General features: G+C 48.7%; 1 protein-coding gene across 1 annotated transcript in view; it reads right to left on the bottom strand.

Annotated features, from left to right (window-relative positions):
• Positions 1–403: 403 nt before the first annotated feature.
• LOC115075718 overlaps positions 404–21,121 on the bottom strand; it is a 48,851-nt gene continuing 28,133 nt past the window's right edge. The window contains exons 15-20 of the mRNA XM_029576384.1: positions 20,930–21,010; positions 19,805–19,918; positions 12,354–12,475; positions 11,232–11,354; positions 5,684–5,726; positions 404–651 (exon numbers count right to left, since the gene is read on the bottom strand). Coding sequence (XP_029432244.1) covers positions 568–651; positions 5,684–5,726; positions 11,232–11,354; positions 12,354–12,475; positions 19,805–19,918; positions 20,930–21,010 — 567 coding nt within the window. The 3' untranslated portion in view covers positions 404–567. The remainder of the gene's footprint in view (positions 652–5,683; positions 5,727–11,231; positions 11,355–12,353; positions 12,476–19,804; positions 19,919–20,929; positions 21,011–21,121) is intronic.

Below are 21,121 nucleotides of genomic sequence, written 5' to 3' on the forward strand. Positions count from 1 at the left end.
TGTCCAGACTGGTCTGGCCAAAGAGGAATTTGAATAATTTTGAGTCATCTGCATGTGTGTGTTCATATTCTTAAAGCAAAAAAGTGTGAATCCAATGGGGCCACTGGCATTGCTGGGTGTTGTGAGACGAAGTGCACAAGTAATATGAATTTTACACGCCAGAAGGCTAGAGCCAGCAGGGAGGGGGCAGTCGCAGCAGTTCTGTGCTGACTCGGGGAGGGGGGGGGGGAAGGAGGAATGACAATTTACTATGGGGGCAAGGGAGAAGGAAAAAGCCTCAGACCTCAATGCCTCTTTCCCCATGGAACCAGTCAAACCAGTATAGCCAGGAAACGGGAGCTTTATAGCACTTTTTCTTGACTGCGCTACATTCCGTTTTGATAGATGAAATTCATAAACTGCATTTAAATAGAAAACCTTTTTATTTCCAAAATGAATGGTGAAAGAACACTGTACACTGAACAGAATTTACAAGAAGTCATTTTGCCTCCAAATCGGGCACATTTCTAAGGCATTCTGGCTACTGCTCTCCCAAAGTTCAGATTTCTTCTCCTCTGGCAGGAGCTGCTACGCTTTTTTCTGAAAAACTGCAATTTTATTCTTGAGTTCATGCTGCTCCTCAGGGGTCAGCTTAAGCGAAACTGTTAAAACCTGTGAAGAGAAAGAAGTTAAAAGCCATTCGTTCTTACTTTTTCTCTGACCTGACAGCTTCCTCCGGCTGGCATCTGGTACCATCAGCCTTCACTCACAACTACCTGGGGATTCCTTCCCGCCCAGCTAACGCAGTCTGATCACTGCAGTAACAAGTCCTCAGCTGGGGGTTATGCATCAGGGCTCCCCCCAGAACCCTACAACCACTGGACCCCTCACATCAGCACAGATTGGGACTCCCTCCCGTGCTACCACGGCCCAGCCAACCTGGGAAACAGAAGACCTGACCTGGTAAAAGTACTCTGATCATCCACATGGCAGCATTCAGCACTGTCACTGAACCATCAGGGTGGCCCAAAATTCAATTTAACACACAAACAGGAACCAAAGTGCTGGAGACTGTACATCTTGAACCACATCGTCAGGTCCCAGGGACGCAGTATGGTTTTCCTTCAAAACCTTTTCAGGTGAAAGCAGAGTTGCTTACCTGTAACAGGTGTTCTCTTAGGACAGCACAGTCCTCACAGATGAGCGACATCATCAGATGGAGCCCAGTACGGAAAACTTTTGTCAACGTTTCTAGAACTCTGACTGGCACACCGAGCATGCCCAGCAAGCCACTATCTGCACGTCCAAGTGGGGTCCTTCTTCAGTTTCGCAACATACAATTGACTAGCGAAAAAATAAAATAAAACACCGGAGAACCCAACTCTGCAGGATGGCGAACGGATTTCCTGAGGACTAACAGCCTGCTGACCTAGGAGAACACCTGTTACAGATAAGCAAATCTGCTTTCTCCTAGGACAAGCAGGATGGTAGTCCTCACAGATAGGTGAATACCAAGCTACAGGCTGCTCCTGGTAAGGCTTATGACCAACAGGCATCAAACCAGGTGCCAACAGGCACAAAAATAACTGCGGTGCTGTTGGTATCACAGGGAGACAGCATGAACACAACAGTGGGCCTTAGACAGGGAGAGTTGGGTTTTTAAACCTGGAAGAGGTTACGAAGGACAGACTGGCCGAAGCTATCGTCATGTTGACCATCTTTGTCCAAGCAGAAGTGAGCAGCAAACGTGTAGGGAACTTCACATTGTGGCTCTATAGATTTTGGCAACGGGAACCGCTCATAACTGGGTTACTGATGCCGCCATGGCTCTCAATGAGTGAGCCTTAATGTGGCCTCCAAGCTGAATGTCTGCCTGTGCATAGCAGAAGGAGATGCAGTCTGCCAGCCAGTTGGACAGAGTTTGTTTGCCCACTGTAATGCCCATTCTGTTCTTGTCAAAGGATATGAAGAACTGTGTGGATTGCCTGTGGTCTGCAGTACATTCGAAATAGAAGGCCAAAGCCCTCTTGCAGTCCAAACTGTGGAGAGCCCGCTCGCCTTGGTGAGAATGAGGTCTCGGGGAAAAAGGTGGGCGGAATAATAGACTGATTAAGATGAAAATCAGTCACCACCTTAGGCAGAAACTTAGGGTGAGTCCGCAGGACCACCCTTTCATGAAAAAACTTTGTGTAGGGCAGATAAGTAACCAACACCTGAAACTAATTCTGCGAGATGAAGTGACCGCCACGAGGAAGAGAACCTTCCAGGTTAGGTACTTCAGATCGCAGGAATGCATAGGCTTGAACGGGTCACTCATGAGCTGCGATAGCACCACGTTGAGGTCCCAGGACACAACAGGACGACGCATGGGGGGGGGGGCTTCATCTGAAGCAACCCCCACATAAATCGCCCTACTGCACAGAGATAAGCGTACTACCAACCCTTGATGGTGAGCGCTGATGGCACTCAGGTGGACCCTGACTGAGTTGGCCTTAAGGCCAGCCTCGGAGAGGTGCCACAGTTGGACAGAGTTTGTTTGCCCACAATGGTCAACATGACAATAACTGGAGAACCTCCAGCATTTTGTGCCTAGCATCGTCTTCAGTAAGGAGTTGGAACGGGATGGCCTCGGCCATATCCTGGACAAAGCCCACAAAGGAAAGATCCTTTGGGGAAGATAGATGCTTTTCTTCTGGTGGAGACGGCTCAGAAAGAAGGCCGTCTGAGTGCTTTGAGGAAGAAGATGTGTCATCCTCCCAGGAATCATATGGAGGCTCCTCCTCACTAAGGTCCGCCAGGGACCGGCGTGGAGGGTCCCTGCGCAAACCTTTCGGTTTTGGCATCAATGCACCATGGGCAACGACGGCCCTGAGATCAGGACTGGGGAACTCCAGCTGTGGTACTATGGGCCCCGAGGGCACTGTTGGCCGCACGGGTTCTTCCTCCTTGGAGGACCCAATAATGGGAATCGCTCCAGAGGAGGGCAATGGTGGGCACCATTAAACTGATGGTCCCCTGGGCACCGGCTGCGTCGGAAGTACACCCAGGACGTCTATACGCTCTAGCAGGGGTGCCAAGAGAGACTGCGCAGGCTCCGGCACTGGCATGGGGACTAGTGCCAGGGACAGCTTTATACCCCTGCAGGGCTCGGAGCACCGCATGAACATTGCGGTCCAACTCCTCCTGAAAGTCCGCTGTATTTAAGACGGGAGGAGGAGGAGGAAGAGGCATCAGAGCCTCCTCGGAGCCACTAGGAGGCTCGGTGCTCAGCACTACAACTGCTGGGGAACGACTTGGACTCCCGAGTCTGATAGAGGACAGTACCTCTTCCCCTTCAAGTCACTTCGGTGGCAGCATGGCGGCCAGCAAATGCCATCACTCTACTCCTCCGGCGAATCCCTCTTGTGAGAGAGGAGCCGGTGACAGATCGTCTCTGATGTCATCGCACTCAAGGACGTCATGATCTTCTTCCTGGCTCCAGGGAAAGACTGGGCCAAGCCCTGAGGAAAGTCCTGCAAGCATAGTCACCAGTCTCCATCAGCGCCCGACTCCGGAACCGGTGCAATCTAACAGCTCCTCTCAGCCTCTAGGTGTTGATGCCCCCGATACTAGAGTAGATGGATCAGACTTTCTGGAAAAAAGCTTTTCCATCTTATCCAGTCAGGCAAAACGGCTCTTGAGAGTCATCTGGTACACAGACAGCACCCTCGGACATCATGCAACACCCCCAGACAAAGGATACAGACCTCATATGGATCAGTAATCGACATGGTCCACGGGCATTGGTGGCATTGGCGAAAAACAGACGGCGCCATGAAAAATAGCCGGCAAACTGTCGATGGCCATCGGTCACCAAGAAGCGACTTGTTGGGAATCGACTGCACAAGGAAAATTTCAACACCTACCGCACTGACCGAAGAGGGACCCAGCGCTGAAATGTCGAAAACGACTGGGAAAAAATAATTTGAAAAAGAGCTAAGAGCAGAGCTCCACTACCACGAGGTAACTACCGTATTTTTCGATCCATAAGACGCACCTGACCATAAGATGCACCTAGGGTTCAGAGGGGGAAAATTTAAAAAAAAATGGTGTGCTAAACTGGCTCCGTTCCCGAGCGTTTGTCCATCTTATGGAGTGATGGGTGTGCATACAATTTTTTTTGTCCTCATTTCGTTTTCGGGTCTGGGGAGGATTGGAAAACCTTTATCATGCTAGTTTGTGAAAAAACAAAACAAAAAAAACCCCCACCCCCAACCCTTCAAATTTAATTAACTACAACCCCCCACCCCCCCCCACAATGGACGGCCGGCGCCATCCTAAAAAATGGCATGGACCATCCATTGCTCCTACCATGTGACAGGGGCCGACCAATGGCATCGACAGCCCCTGTCACATGGTAAGGGCAAAGGGCTACCGGAGCCATTTTGATTACTGGCAGCCGAATGCCCGAGAGGGGGAGATCGCTTCCAGGACCCCCGCTGGACCACCAGGGACTTTTGGCAAGTCTTGGGGGGGGGGGGGTCAGGAGGGTGGGGAGTTGTAGTTAAATTTTTTTTTTAAATATTCACTCCATAAGACGCACAGACATTTTACCCCCCACTTTTGGGGGAAAAAAATGCGTCTTATGGAGCGAAAAATACGGTATTTCAAGGGGAAAAAGAAAGAGAGAGTGAAGAGGGACTCCACATGGACGCGCGGATAGTGGCTTGCTGGGCATGCTCAGTGTGCCAGTCAGAGTTCTAGAAACTTTGACAAAAAGTTTCCATGCTGGGCTCCATCTGATGATGTCACCCATCCTGCTCGTCCTAGGAGAAACAAACTGCCCCCACCCTCATGCAGTGCGACCGTCTTGTTGCACTCCGGCATTCTATGCCTGATGCTCTTTTTTTTTACCCAGGATGTTTCCCTCATTTTTAGGACACCTAAGTCACTGCAGTGAGCTTTCTTTTTGGCCAGAAGTCAGATCACAACTTCCTTTGTGAAGTTTGAGCATGGGGTTTGGCTGGGACCCCCAACCCTTCTGAGGAGTGTGAACGCTCCCTCTGCAGCATTCTTGTCCCCTGCTGACCCAGAGAACCAGCTCCAGGAACTGGTCTGGCCCCTTTCTGATCATGTATAATGGGCATTTTCTTTAAAAAGGAGAGTCTGCTGGACAGAACAGTTCTGGAACTGGAGTTCCCCATTCTATTATTAGAGGCTTGGAGGACCATACTCACAGCTTCCTGCTACCTGCTAGGGCTGGAAAGGAATAGGCGTTGTCTAGGCTGATCACAGTGTTTGGAAGGAATTTGTTTCGCTGGTGTAGCATTCTCTACAGATGCACTGTAGTTTTTTTCACCTTACCTTCGATTACCCCACAGAGAGAGTTATTAAGCAGTCAACAGCAAGGCTGGACTGGATAATCCTCTGGGCTTCTTTCAGCCGCTCCCCACCTTGTTACTATGCTGTGGCACCCTCTCTGCTGCAGTTATAGAGGAGCAGCTAGAAAACAGATCATGTACAACTCGCTTTCTCCTGCTGCCTGATCCCTTAAGTCAGGCAGTGCTTGCCACAGCAATAAACATCACAGAGAAACATCTGCAATTGACAACTAGAAGAATGTCCGTGCTTTTGCTGGTTTCTATAGTCGTGCTGTGGTGGCACTGGTAGCTCATCTGGAGAGCCTGCTGCCCAACTATATAATGAGGTAGAGGAAAGCACTTACTCTGTTCCTAAGATAATTAGCAACATAAGAAGTCCATGAATACCTGGAAATATAAAAACACTAGAATTCAGACAATACATTCTGTGCACTGGAACTGGTTCTTCATTTAAATCTACTTTCTGACTCTTCCAAATTGATCCTGGTACGTACAGGGAATGCCTTTTCGGGGTAATTCTGTAACACTGCACAGGAATTAGCCAGCAAATATGTGCATAAGTTACACCAAACATCAAAGCGGACTTATGCATTTAAGTCTGCTTTGAACAAAACCAAGCGCACCCAATTCTGCCTGCTATTTGGTGTGCAGAGTTTTACTGAGAGAATTTACAAATATATTTTAAATCAAGACACACATGCCTTAAGTCGCAACCCTGCCCAGACTCGAAAGCCGCTCCCCATGCACGTAAACGTACGAGCACAGAGTGCGTATGTGCATAAATCATCAGTTGTGCACTTTTCTAAAGGATCCCTTCAGAGGGTAAAGAACCCTCTGAAAATTGTATGGGTCCCAAATCTTTGCAGAAGATTCTGCTTTCGAGCAACAAGACAAGATGCCACAACATAAAATGACTTTAAAGTCTGAATAGAAATGCTGTGCTTTCCACAACTGTGTGTGCAATGTTAAACCATTAAAACCTAAATCCAAGAAAACAAAGGACAAGCACAGGACAGAATCTGTCACTCTCTCAAATTTACTGCTAAAACCCTTCTTAAAACTTGCCTTCTACCAGAGAGAGCTTTCTGGAGTTCATAAGGTATGTCCAGGCAACAAATTAAGGTGTTTGGACATTCTTCCTAATCAAGCCTGTGCTGCCCAATATAATTGGGACTATTTCGATATTTTTCTGTCACATTTTTTGATTGCATCTCTCGATACTTAAGGATATAGCAGGTTTGCTTACCTGTAACAGTTGTTCTCCGAGGACAAGCAGGATGGCGGTCATCACACACGGCTGACATCATCGGATGGAGCCCGGTCCACAACTTTGACCTCTGTTGTGTGTTCCCTCAGCCCCTACCTCATGCAGCAACAGATGTGGGGAGAGGTTGGAAGAGACACCTGCCAACCGAGATGTAACTAGACCAGAACCCTCCCCAACGAGGTATGCGAGAGAGACTGGCAAGAGTGGTGATCCGCGAACACCGCACAGTGTGCTCCGCAGGTAAGAAAAGGGCGCTTCCTGCACGGGAAAACCCCTAATCTTTGCCAGGGAGGGGCAACCCTGGATATTACAGGGAGACTGGAATCCAGAACAACTTCCCTGCTGCGCCACAGGATGACCTAGGGATGAGCACTATCGCCCGACTTGCTCTCAGATCCCGCAGGGAACAGAGAGCAACCCCTCATCAGAGGTGACGAAATCCCTTTTTTAGGAAACAGGGAACGAGGGCCACCACTTGAAGGGGTGGACAACCTGGAAGCCCAGGGGTAATCCATAAGGGTCGCCTCTGGAACCCAGTCGTATCTCCCCTACCCAAAGGGACAGGAAAGCAATGGGAATCGGGGCCTCCCAATCCTGAAAACCCATTGCTGAGGTTCATAAGTGACCAGATCGGCCAGAGTTGGCCACCCAGTCGAGGGGTAGGACACCACAGTAATCCATGCACCAGTGAGAACGGTCCAATGACTGCCGCTGCTGTCCCCTGACATCTGCGAGTCCTGGCCTGCAAGGGATGGAGTACCAGAGGCTTCCCCCCTAAGGGGATTCAATGTAAGTTAATAGGAGAGGGGGTTGAAAGATACACCCCCTCTTCTGTGGGAAGGAAAGATTCCTGACACTTCCCTCCTGGTTAGACCAGGAACGCAGGCTTGTGGCAGCGGCACACACCATGGTGTGCTCGCCATGAGGGAAACACCCACACACCTACACTAGAGGGTAACTGGAGCCCTCCACTTTTAAAGCACGATGGCCGGTACCCATCTTGTGTCTGGCTGTGCACATATTCATCTCATCGCCCCATCCGCGGGTAGAATCCCACAGCACAGCAGGGACTGATCACCATCTGTGCAATGCAAAAAAGCGATGAGAGTCCTCCTTGCTAGTGTCCCCATTGCACTCAAAGGTGCGAATGGACGAAGAAGCTGATTCCCTGATGCAATGATGGCGCTTACGCTATCTCTGGTAGCGTATAGGCCGAGAGAATGCCGCCCCCCAGTGTCTAAGGTGCTTGGAGGAGTAGATGACCCCCACCATTCCTGACTGCGCATGGAGCACTCCCCTGTTACACCAACTCTTAATAGAGTCAGCAGATACCGTGTTGACGGCGTCCCCAGTGCCACTGGTGTTCTGTCTATGGCAGTGGTAGGCAGCATTGCCCCACAGTATCCACGGTACCTGACAATGCTTCAAGATGCTAATTGCAGCCCTTGGATTGGCCGGCCGGTGCCTATGGCCCGCAACCGTGAATAGACAGCATACACGGAACTTAATGGTGCCCATGATCGATGGTCCTTATAGCGTCATTAGTATTGAGGGTGCCCTGGCACCTCAATGGTGTCAAGGGTGACCATGGTGCCCAATGGCGGTCCCGATGTATCAGATCATCGATGCACTGCCCATAGATATGCACGGGCAACCGATACGGAGCATAACCACCAAACTGCAGCAGCAGTGCAGCTTGCGCAGGCTCCTGCTCACCATCTCTCACAAGGAGAGTGCACTGCCATCACTGGCAAGCAGGAGGGGAGGCTACATCATCCAGGGCTCCTGCCTATGGAGACTAATGTGGGGAAGATGCATCCCAGGAATGGTGCGGCCCTCAATATCTTCACTGTCCTTGCCTCCATCGATGCCAATCTATCAGTGAAACAACACAGAACTCCTGCCTGGGTGGAACTCAGGCAAGTCCCCAGGCTCAGCGGCCTACACGGATCACCCACAGACTGCGTTCTGTCAGCCCTGCTAGCACCTGACAAAAGTACAAAAAAGGCAGCGCAAGGAGAGGGCACAAACTGAACTGCAGATGCAGCATTTATTAAAAATCAGAAGTAGACTCTGCCCAGCTGCACAGCTGGCAGAAAGCTGAAAGGTAAAGAAAGTAAAAGAAGAAACAAAAATTACAGTAAGTAAAAGAAAGAAAAACAGCTGCAGTTCCATAAAAAGAGCAAAGCTGAATACCGCAACCACACGGCTCTGCGGAAAAAAAAAAAAGAGACTGAAATCTCTGCCTAGAGTGGGCAGGATGATTACAGCTGCACATGCTCAGTAGGGCAGGTGTGAACGCACTAGAATCTGAGATCAAAGTTCAGTGCCAGGCTCCATCCAATGACGTCACCCACACGTGAGGACTAACATCCTGCTTGTCCACACGATGCACAGAAAAGTCACTGTAGATGGACACCTCGAACAGCAATGCTAATCCTGTGTCCTTTTCTGTTATCACAATGTACAGTTTTTTGATATGCGAGGAAGGGAAGACGGGAGCATACACACAAGGTCTGCAGCAAGGTGGCAGAAAGGAGAATGGATCACATGCACGGGATCTGCAGCAACGTGGCAGAAGGGAGAATGGATCACATGCACGGGATCTGCAGCAACGTGGCAGAAGGGAGAATGGATCACATGCACGGGATCTGCAGCAACGTGGCAGAAGGGAGAATGGATCACATGCACGGGATCTGCAGCAACGTGGCAGAAGGGAGAAAGGATCACATGCACGGGATCTGCAGCAACGTGGCAGAAGGGAGAAAGGATCACATGCACGGGATCTGCAGCAACGTGGCAGAAGGGAGAAAGGATCACATGCACGGGATCTGCAGCAACGTGGCAGAAGGGAGAAAGGATCACATGCACGGGATCTGCAGCAACATGGCAGAAGGGAGAATGGATCACATGCACGGGATCTGCAGCAACGGCAGAAGGGAGAATGGATCACATGCACGGGATCTGCAGCAACGTGGCAGAAGGGAGAATGGATCACATGCACGGGATCTGCAGCAACGTGGCAGAAGGGAGAATGGATCACATGCACGGGATCTGCAGCAACGTGGCAGAAGGGAGAATGGATCACATGCACGGGATCTGCAGCAACGTGGCAGAAGGGAGAATGGATCACATGCACGGGATCTGCAGCACAGGAGAAGGGAGAATGGATCACATGCACGGGATCTGCAGCAACGTGGCAGAAGGGAGAATGGATCACATGCATGGGATCTGCAGCACGGGAGAATGGATCACATGCACGGGATCTGCAGCAATGTGGCAGAATGGAGAATTGATCACATGCACGGGATCTGCAGCACAGGAGAAGGGAGAATGGATCACATGCACGGGATCTGCAGCACAGGAGAAGGGAGAATGGATCACTTGCACGGGATCTGCAGCACAGGAGAAGGGAGAATGGATCACTTGCACGGGATCTGCAGCAACATGGCAGAAGGGAGAATGGATCACATGCATGGATCTGCAGCACAGGAGAAGGGATAATGGATCACTTGCACGGGATCTGCAGCAACGTGGCAGAAGGGAGAATGGATCACATGCACGGGATCTGCAGCACAGGAGAAGGGAGAATGGATCACATGCACGGGATCTGCAGCAACGTGGCAGAAGGGAGAATGGATCACATGCATGGATTTGCAGCACAGGAGAAGGGAGAATGGATCACTTGCATGGGATCTGCAGCAACGTGGCAGAAGGGAGAATGGATCACATGCATGGGATCTGCAGCACGGGAGAAGGGATCACATGCATGGGATCTGCAGCAACGTGGCAGAAGGGAGAATGGATCACATGCATGGGATCTGCAGCAACGTGGCAGAAGGGAGAATGGATCACATGCACGGGATCTGCAGTACAGGAGAAGGGAGAATGGATCACATGCACGGGATCTGCAGCAATGTGGCAGAAGGGAGAATGGATCACATGCATGGGATCTGCAGCAACGTGGCAGAAGGGAGAATGGATCACATGCATGGGATCCTCAGCACAGGAGAAGGGATAATGGATCACATGCATGGGATCTACAGCACAGGAGAAGAGAGAATGGATCACATGCATGGGATCTGCAGCAATGTGGCAGACGGGAGAATGGATCACATGCACGGGATCTGCAGCACAGGAGAAGGGAGAATGGATCACATGCACGGGATCTGCAGCACAGGAGAAGGGAGAATGGATCACATGCACGGGATCTGCAGCAACGTGGCAGAAAGGAGAATGGATCACATGCACGGGATCTGCAGCACAGGAGAAGGGAGAATGGATCACATGCACGGGATCTGCAGCAACGTGGCAGAAGGGAGACTGGATCACATGCACGGGATCTGCAGCACAGTGGCAGAAGAGAGAATGGATCACATGCACGGGATCTGCAGCACAGTGGCAGAAGAGAGAATAGACAAAGACCGAGTTCTTCTATACTCTGCAGAGCCATATTTAGTTAATAGCAGTGTACTTTGGAAATGCTGCACAGTACAAGACCACAAAGGACACAGGTTTTCTTTTTATTCAAGTTAACACACCCACTCCAGATCCCCAGTACATATCCTCTCACAAAAGCATCACCACTCATGAATGTGTGTGGTATCATAACGCCCCATACTTACTGGTTGAAGTTCTCCAGAATAATATTCAGGATTAAAAAGGCAGCAGAACGTACCACTGCATTCTGGTGGGTTATGAAGACAGAAACCAGCTGAGAGACATAGAGGGGGCCTTGCTCAATCCATCTGCTCAGTACATGAAGAAAGAGGAGAGAAAAAAAAGAAGAGAGCTCTCGTTACTGGGGGATGGAGATCCTGTGTCTGACTGAATCCTTCCGACAGTAATTACAACATGAAGAGAGCTCTCGTTACTGGGGGATGGAGATCCTGTGTCTGACTGAATCCTTCCGACAGTAATTACAACATGAAGAGAGCTCTCGTTACTGGGGGATGGAGATCCTGTGTCTGACTGAATCCTTCCGACAGTAATTACAACATGAAGAGAGCTCTCGTTACTGGGGGATGGAGATCCTGTGTCTGACTGAATCCTTCCGACAGTAATTACAACATGAAGAGAGCTCTCGTTACTGGGGGATGGAGATCCTGTGTCTGACTGAATCCTTCCGACAGTAATTACAACATGAAGAGAGCTCTCGTTACTGGGGGATGGAGATCCTGTGTCTGACTGAATCCTTCCGACAGTAATTACAACATGAAGAGAGCTCTCGTTACTGGGGGATGGAGATCCTGTGTCTGACTGAATCCTTCCGACAGTAATTACAACATGAAGAGAGCTCTCGTTACTGGGGGATGGAGATCCTGTGTCTGACTGAATCCTTCCGACAGTAATTACAACATGAAGAGAGCTCTCGTTACTGGGGGATGGAGATCCTGTGTCTGACTGAATCCTTCCGACAGTAATTACAACATGAAGAGAGCTCTCGTTACTGGGGGATGGAGATCCTGTGTCTGACTGAATCCTTCCGACAGTAATTACAACATGAAGAGAGCTCTCGTTACTGGGGGATGGAGATCCTGTGTCTGACTGAATCCTTCCGACAGTAATTACAACATGAAGAGAGCTCTCGTTACTGGGGGATGGAGATCCTGTGTCTGACTGAATCCTTCCGACAGTAATTACAACATGAAGAGAGCTCTCGTTACTGGGGGATGGAGATCCTGTGTCCTGACATCAGGCAGCAAAGAATCACAAAACTCAAAACGAGGAAAGGAAAAGCTACTCACAGTCTCTGTGCCCACATTTTCTGGTCACACAGCTCTCGGTTAAACGCTGTGGCAAATGCAAACAGCAAGGGTTCGTTGACACTAATGCCTTCCAAGAGAAGTTTCAGGGCCCAGAGATTGCTCTAAAGAAAGAAGGGATGTGTCAGTAGCAGAGCTGTGCCTTCTCTGCTCACTTTTGAAGGCTAAAAGACGTTTAAAGATTTAACCTTTCAGGGCCAAGGCATCTTCACCTCATGTAATTTTTACCTTCCTGTTCCTACCCCAGATCAGACCAGACAGGTGGGTTTTGCATCCCTACCAGCTGATGGAAGTCAAGAACAAAACCTTTTCAGGCTCTGCTACATAACCTTGAGTGCCACCTGCAATCCCCTTAGTATTTCTCTGACTCCAGCAGATGGTAGAGGTGCAGACCTGCAATCCCTCAGTATTTCTCTGACTCCAGCAGATGGTAGAGGTGCAGACCTGCAATCCCTCAGTATTTCTCTGACTCCAGCAGATGGTAGAGGTGCAGACCTGCAATCCCTCAGTATTTCTCTGACTCCAGCAGATGGTAGAGGTGCAGACCTGCAGTCCCTCAGTATTTCTCTGACTCCAGCAGATGGTAGAGGTGCAGACCTGCAATCCCTCAGTATTTCTCGGTCTCCAGCAGATGGTAGAGGTGCAGACCTGCAATCCCTCAGTATTTCTCTGTCTCCAGCAGATGGTAGAGGTGCAGACCTGCAGTCAGAGAAATAAAAAAACCAAACCAGAAAGAAAGAATTCCTTTGAGGTGCTCCCTGAGGTGTTCGGTATCTTCATGGACCATCGCTCAGGGGGAGCGCAGCGAGCCAGGGTTGTCGATTCCTGCAAAGTCCGGAGGGACTGAAAGTCAGGGGCTTAGCTCCCGCTCTCCTTCCAAGGTCTTCTCCCCCTCACCACAGGAAGGTATAAGCCTGTATCTGAGGTTACCTTTCTCACAGGCGCTGTTCCTTTACATTTAAAATTAAAAAAGAAAAATAGGAACAGAGTTAGAAGAGCAGCAGGAGACTCTTGCACCACGGGGAGAGAGATTGTCAGCTCCTTGACCACTCTGGGGGTCTGGAGCAGTTCGGGGCCAGTGACTCGCACTGGTGGCAGGCCTCCTTTGATTGCGTGACACTGCACTGGTCAGTGGATGTGGGGTCTAAGACGCGGCTTTGTAATCTCCCTTTTAAGGGGAAGCTGTTGTTCTGGGAAGACCTGGACCAGTTGATAAAACATTTGGGGAAGTCAAAGGGGAACAAGTTGCCGGAGGATAAGAAGAACGGCCGTACCGTTCCCAGGATACAAGGAGGTTTCGATCCGGCAAGGGTTCTTCAGCCTCGGGAAGGCAGCAGTCCTTTTGGGGTGGCTGCAGGGGCCGGCAGAGGAAAGCCCTTGCAATGAAGCCAGGATGGGAAGATTGACCCGCTTTTACAAAAAGAGTGGACCAAGATCCCGTAGCACTAATAGGTCTTGGACGTAGTAAGAGATGCTCACGCTTTAGAATTTTCTTGCCCAAAGCAGCCTTCGTGAGTCCCAAGGCAAGCGCTGCAGCGGATGTAATTGCTTTAGGCCTTCCATCAGAGCAGGGACAGGGCGGGTGCTCCAGTTATTTCGTAGCAACAAAACAGGAGGGTGCTTTCCGGCCCGTTCTGGATCCCCAGAAGGTTAATACGGCGCTACGACTTCCACGCATGGAAATATTGTGGCCGGTGATCGCATCAGTCCGCAGAGGACAGTTTCTGGCGTCATTAGACCCGGGGGGGGGGGGGGGGGGGGGACCCTTTCTGCACCAGGAGACGCAAATGTTTCACACCTCGCAGAAAACGTACCACGTCCGGATGCGCAGCCAGAGGCAACCCATGCATCTCGCCTCTAAGGCACCCCAAGGCCCTTGAAGAGTTGAAAGCCAAACCTTGCTGCAAAAAAAGACAAAATGTGGCCCACAGAAGCTCAAGTCGTAGTCACGCAAGAAGCAGCCTCAAGCGCGCCCGAAGTCTCCGAAGCACCCGACCGGCACAACAAAAAGAAAATAAAAACTGAGAAGCCTGTTCCTGTGGGGGTTTTTTAAACTTTATACAAAAAGCGGCTGCAGGCTCCGGCTGTCCGCGTGTAGGTGGGGAGGAGAGGGAACTGGTCCCACCACTAATCTCCCCCCTCAGACAGACCCCCCCTCCGGACAGACCCAGGGGTTCCCAACCCCTCTCGCTCGTCTGCTCCTCCATCAGGACCTGCCGACCTTCAGGGAGGACCTAAGTAGTCATCTTAACCCTAAAACTGCCTTTAAATCTCTCTAACTTTTCTTTTTTTTATATCTTCTCAGACTGCAGGATTTGCACCCCGTTCTGTCTGCTGGAGCCAGAGAAATACTGAGGAGCTGCAGGTGGCACACCAGGTTATGTGGCAGTGTCAGCAAAACTTTCTCTGTCTCCATCTGCTGGAAGGAAGGCAAAGCCCAGGAGTCTGGACTGATCTGGGTACATACAGGGAACCAATTTTCCTTCATTTTCTTTCTAGTGGGTTAACAAGGAACCTCCCCATCTACTGAAATTCTAACAGCAGCTCTAGTCACTCATGTATCCAACCCAAAATTCCCTCAATTGTTCACCGTGTGCATACTGAGGTCGACATTCAAAGCGTTTGTCCAGTTAGTTTTTGGAGTTATTTGGACAAAATGAAGTATATAAACATTCTCCCCTGGCTAAAATTTATCCAGATATAAAGACGTGATGTAGGGGCGATCTGGAAGAAAGGCTGACTGACTGGAAAAACTGCTGTCAGATAACAAAATAGTGGCTGATCCCCCATCCCTCAAGAAATTAAACTGTAGCATGGGACGAGCAGAGCTGCTTCTCCCTCAACCCCTACCTTAGACAAAAACACTTTCTTCTAATCCCCAAAAGTGGCCCAGAAGCACAGCAGAAGGAAAAGCGCATATCTCCTCTCACTGGGCTGAATACTAAGCTGTACCGGCACTCAATATTCATGCATTCACTTCACTCAAGAGTGACTTAGAGCAATGACTGCTCCCTTCAGCTGACAGCTAAATAGGCACTTAATGGTCAGACCGAGGGTCCATCAAGCCCAGCATCCTGTTTCCAACAGTGGCCAATCCAGGCCATAAGAACCTGGCAAGTACCCAAACAGTAAGTATATCCCATGCTATTGATGCCAGTAATGGCAGAGGCCATTCCCTAAGTCAACTTGATTAATAGCAGGTAATGGACTTTTCCTCCAAGAACTTATCCAAACCTTTTTTGAACCCAGCTACACTAACTGCACCAACCACATCCTCTGGCAATAAATTCCAGAGTTTAATTGTGCGTTGAGTGAAAAAGAACTTTCTCCGATTAGTTTTAAATGTGCCCCATGCTAACTTCATAGAGTGCTCCCTAGTCTTTCTACTATCTGAAAGAGTAAATAACCGAGTCACATCTACCCGTTCTAGACCTCTCATGATTTTAAACACCTCTATCATATCCCCCCTCAGCCATCTCTTCTCCAAGCTGAACAGCCCTAACCTCTTCAGCCTTTCCTCATAGGGGAGCTGTTCCAGCCTCTCCTCCTCCTTCTGGGCTTCCAGGCCAATTTTGGGGGGTCAGGGATGGGGGTCTGTGATTAGCACCACTGCCTTTATTTAATTTCTTAGGGGGTGTCTCTTGATCTGTGCTGCAATTTTAAAATTATAGGGCTCTTTTTTGGGCGAGGGGGGGGGGGGGGGGGGACAGGGCCGACTTGTTAGTTTTGCTTTCAATATTCAAAAGTCTGATTTGTGGAAAAATGACCCGGACAACTAAGTAATTGTAGCAGCCTATATTCAGCGGCAGTTCTACGCGAGTTAAGTGCCACTGAATATTTGGATAAAGTTATCAAGGTACTTTTATCCCGATAACTTCTCTGCTCATCAACTTCAGTTATAAAAACTATACACAAAATGGCACTAAAAGCAGCTTTCCTCAGAATGAAAGAGGTTGCCAGGTGGCTGAGCAAGGGAGAGGCTTGGGAATAGTAATACTCTTACCCCTCTCTGAGAGGCAGGAAATTATATGGGGTTGTTCTGTATTTCCTTTCCTTGAGTTCAGTCAGACCAGTCCAGGCACATGCCTACTGACCAGCAGATGGAAACAGATAACAGGTTTGCTCCTGTGCTGACCTCTGCCTGTCAACCTGCCAGTATCCGGAAACAAGCTAAGAATATTACAATAACTACAACTCCCCAATCAAGGATAACAAAATATCGGAATCTATTAAAGACTCAATGAACATTTCTCTTCTTCAGATAGATAGTACACAATATTTTATGTTTGGCAGAAAACAGAGGGAGGGTTCTGGACTGGTCTGGCTGGACTCAAGGAAAGGAATCATTAGGTGAGCATACATTTTTCCTTCCTTATTTTTCAGCCAGATCAGTCCAGACATTGAAAGGGCAGGAAACTGCCATATCTACACACCTACAAATAGTGCAACAGCAACCTCCGCACATCCAAGGGCCTGCTGCTTCAGTACATTTCATGCTCCTTGATGTACTCAGCCTTTATAATTTTTTTTTGGAAAAAGGCTCCATCCAAAACACAGAAAAGAGGAATTAAAAGAGGGTACTTCCCCTGCCGGGATTCTTCTCCTGCTAGAGGTCCCAGGGCGGGTGGATTCAGGGGAGGGGGAGGGGAAAAGAGGGAACCAGTATCACTGGTTATGCAATCTGCCCCCCTCACCTCCAGAATCAGGGTCACATATCCCCCGGCTCATCCTCTCTCAAACAAAAAACCACAGCACCCCTCTGTGAGTCCATTCAACCACAGACTGTATGTTTGGCACTTCTGCCATCTGCTAGACACACAGAAATACTGAAAGACTGGTGGCACAGTTCTACTGCTTTCAGCAAAGCTTTTATTCTCTGTATCTATCTGCTGGTATGGGAGAAACACCCATGTTCTGGACTGGTCTGGTAGGGACCATGAGGACTGGAGAATTTGCCAACATTCCACCATCTCCAATTGCCTCCTTAAGTATATTGGAAGGCCACACTCACACACACACACACATGCACACAGCCCCACCACAGGACAGGTATATCACAAGCAGCAGCAGTGTAACCTTCACTCACACACACACACTCTCTCTCTCACACACACACACCACAGGACAGGTATATCACAAGCAGCAGCAGTGTAACCTTCACTCACACACACACACACACACACACTCTCTCACACACACCCACCACAGGACAGGTATATCACAAGCAGCAGCAGTGCAACCTTCACTCTCACACACACACACCACAGGACAGGTATATCACAAGCAGCAGCAGTGCAACCTTCACTCACACACACACACACACACACACACACTCTCACACACATACATGCACACAGCCCCACCACAGGACAGGTATATCACAAGCAGCAGCAGTGTAACCTTCACTCTCACACACACAAATTGTGTGTGTGAGAGTGAAGCTGCTCTCCCCATGTTGAAAAAACGCACTCTGAAGCATATTTCCTGCTCTATACCTCTGAATCTCATTCGCAGGATCCCAGTGAGGGAATCCTCCTTGTCTCCCTCTATTACCAGTACTGTTACTATCAGGATTAGCTCTGCATTCATATGCATAATGCCCAAATTTACCACAGAACCAGCAATACCCAGTATGAAAGGTACAAACTTCATGACCCCCTTCTACAAATCCCAAAGACTTGGCTCTGCATCCCTTCCCTACTTGTTTAATTGCAGAATTATTTTCTCCTCTGAGAAGTTTCTAGGCCAAGAGATGAGTCTTTTTAAACTGGCAGACTGATGCTATATCGTGTGCCGAGCCTAGCGCACAGGCTAACGAGCTCTTGGACGCGCTAGGCTAACACCCGATGCAAAAGAAAATTATTCCTTACCTGCTAATTTTCGTTCCTGTAGTGGGTTATGACGGTGGGTTATGTCCCCCATCCAGCAGATGGAGTCAGAACAAAGCTTCAGAGGGTGCTGCCTCAAGAAAACAGAAGAGAAAAAGAGAAAGAATAAATCTCTCTTCAACCCAGGGGAAGCCAAGCTTCCCCTACTCCTATCTGCTGGAGTCAGAAAGATACTGAGGCTTTTACAGGGGGTGCACTGGTTTATGAGGCAGCACCCTCTGAAGCTTTGTTCTGACTCCATCTGCTGGACGGGGGACATAACCCACTGTCTGGGCTGATCCTGTTACGTACAGGGAATAAGGGGATCAGCGCGTGCAAACCAGGGCGTAGCCAATAGTGCTCATCACATGTAGATAAGGCTATTAGGTATTACCCCCGATGCAAAATATCACCGAGCGCCAATGTGCATGTTTTAACACGGAAAACTTAACGCCAGCCCTGTCTTTATGCGCTCCGAGCTGTCTGAAACACTCCCCCCCCACACACACAAAAAAGCCCAAAATACAACTTTTCTGTGGTTCCTCCTACTTAGCACCATCCCAACACTAAGTAGGAGGAACCCCAGGAATCAGCATGAAAAAGAAATCTTGCCGGTGATCAGCTTAGGGAAACAGACACCCATTAAGCAAGCGTCCATTTTCCTAACGGGCGCACAGCTACTTCTCCTTGTCGCCTGATGCCATGGACGCACTACGGATGCACAATTTATCCCAGCGCGTCCTTTTTACATGACCCCTCATTTAAATAATGCAGGAGAGGAGGCTGGGCACTCATGATTCAGCGCCTGTCTTATAAGAAATTGCCATGCTGGGTCAGACCAAGGGTCCATCAAGCCCAGCATCTTGTTTCCAACAGAGGCCAAACCAGGCCACAAGAACCTGGCAAGTACCCAAAAACTAAGAAGATCCCATGCTACTGATGCAATTAATAGCAGTGGCTATTCCCTAAGTAAACTTGATTAATAGCCATTAATGGACTTCTCCTCCAAGAACTTATCCAAACCTTTTTTGAACCCAGCTACACTAACCAATCAACAAGTGTCCCTTGTTGATTGGTTGGTTATAGTTCTGCTTAGTTCGATGTAAACAGAGTTGATTTGATTTGTATCAAGAAAGTCGGTATAAAAAAGCCTTAAATAAATAAATAAATAACTGCACTAATCACATCCTCTGGCGATGAATTCCAGAGCTTAATTGTGCGTTGAGTGAAAAATAATTATGCGAGCCGATATTGTATCGGCCTGTGTGTCAGTAAATTGACTTGTAAGCTCTCTCCCCCTTTTTAGTCTAATTTTGTGATGTTTACATCTGGTCCTACATCTTCCAAGAAAGGGGGGCAGGGAGGTCATCAAACAGCCCCTACTGCTGCAAAAAGTAGGCAAAGACAACAACAATCTTTCTGAAATATCTCACATGCATACAAGTAACAGGACGTGATTACTTTAGTGCTAGCACTAAATCTAAAACTGGAGAGAGGCTTCCCTAAACCAGTTGAGGGTTTTAAGCTCTCAGGAAGAGTCTCTTCTTTTTAAAATTGCCAACTTACCCCAAAAGCGAACACAATTTCTAGAACAGAGCATAACACCTGCTGGCCATCATGATCTAAGAGCATCTGAACCATGGCTTGCACAGCAAGGATGAGCTCAGCCTCACACGACATCTAACGAAGAAAGAAACCTGTTAATTACAGCAATACGTCTGGATTTATGTCGCACCTTACTGAAAAGTGAAGGCTTTAGTGGCCCACAGCAATGTTATTTCCCTTCTGAAGTGGAGCATTACAATTTGAACCCCAAATATCTTCCTTTGTGCTACCCCTTCCCATCCTTTCCCCCATAAGTCAGAATACTCTGAGAACCATAAACGCCTCAGGCAGAGAGGTGATTTCCAATAATTCACTGTGGCAATCCTGAAAACCTGACGGGGTAGGTGTGCCTCCAGGAGGGAGTTAGGAAACACAAACGCTGCTACAAGTTTTGTTTGAGAAACTAGATTGTAAGCCGTCAGCCGTCTTACAGCTCCTTTTCTGCTTTTCTAGCAAGCTTTATGTCACTGATGATAATCTTTCTGTGCCAGGTTTAAACATGAGCCCTTTGCCCATCCCTGTGATCTCTCTGCATAAAAATATTGTCCTTATTTGGCACTGCTGGGCGGCTGGCATGTAGATTAGATACAAAACAGATTAACATGCATTGCATTCAATTTTTCAGTTTTGTGATACCACCTAATAGTTACGGTGTGCAGAGAGAGCACAGTCTCCTTCATTCTTGAAAACAAGGTTTTTGATTCCTATAGTCAGCCGGTTTAAATTACCTTTTTATTTTTTATTTCAGTAAAAACATAATTACTACTTCACGTTATGGCGATGACCGTTGCCATGTAAGATACGTGTTCTTAGGTGCAAGCTGCAGTCTGAAAGCCAATCACAGGGTGGAGATGAGGATAAGGAAGCAGCAGATAAGACGTATATACACCGACACCCAGTGTATGCAAATGTATCTCATGCATATTTATTAGGGATATCCTGAAAACCGGACTGGGTAGGGTGTGCCTCCAGGAGAGAGTTGGGAAGCCCCACTTATAAGGACTGCTATGGGGAATGCTGGATCCAGGAAGTCACATGCTACATTATGTAAAAACAACAGTGTAACATATATAAATAAAAGCTTACATGAAAAAACTGGTTGGGCAACTTGACATGGATATGTTGCTTCAGCTTGTCCAGCACACCAAGCGACAAATGAAGGATGTTCTAGAAGAGAAAGGCATGAGAGGTCTGCTGAACACAGCTCAGTGTGGTACTGAAGGCAGCGTATTCATCCCACACTGCTCTGAGGTTAAATCTACTCTATGCCCACTTTGC

This window comes from Rhinatrema bivittatum, chromosome 14 (genome assembly GCF_901001135.1).
Source record: "Rhinatrema bivittatum chromosome 14, aRhiBiv1.1, whole genome shotgun sequence".
NCBI lineage: Eukaryota > Metazoa > Chordata > Amphibia > Gymnophiona > Rhinatrematidae > Rhinatrema > Rhinatrema bivittatum.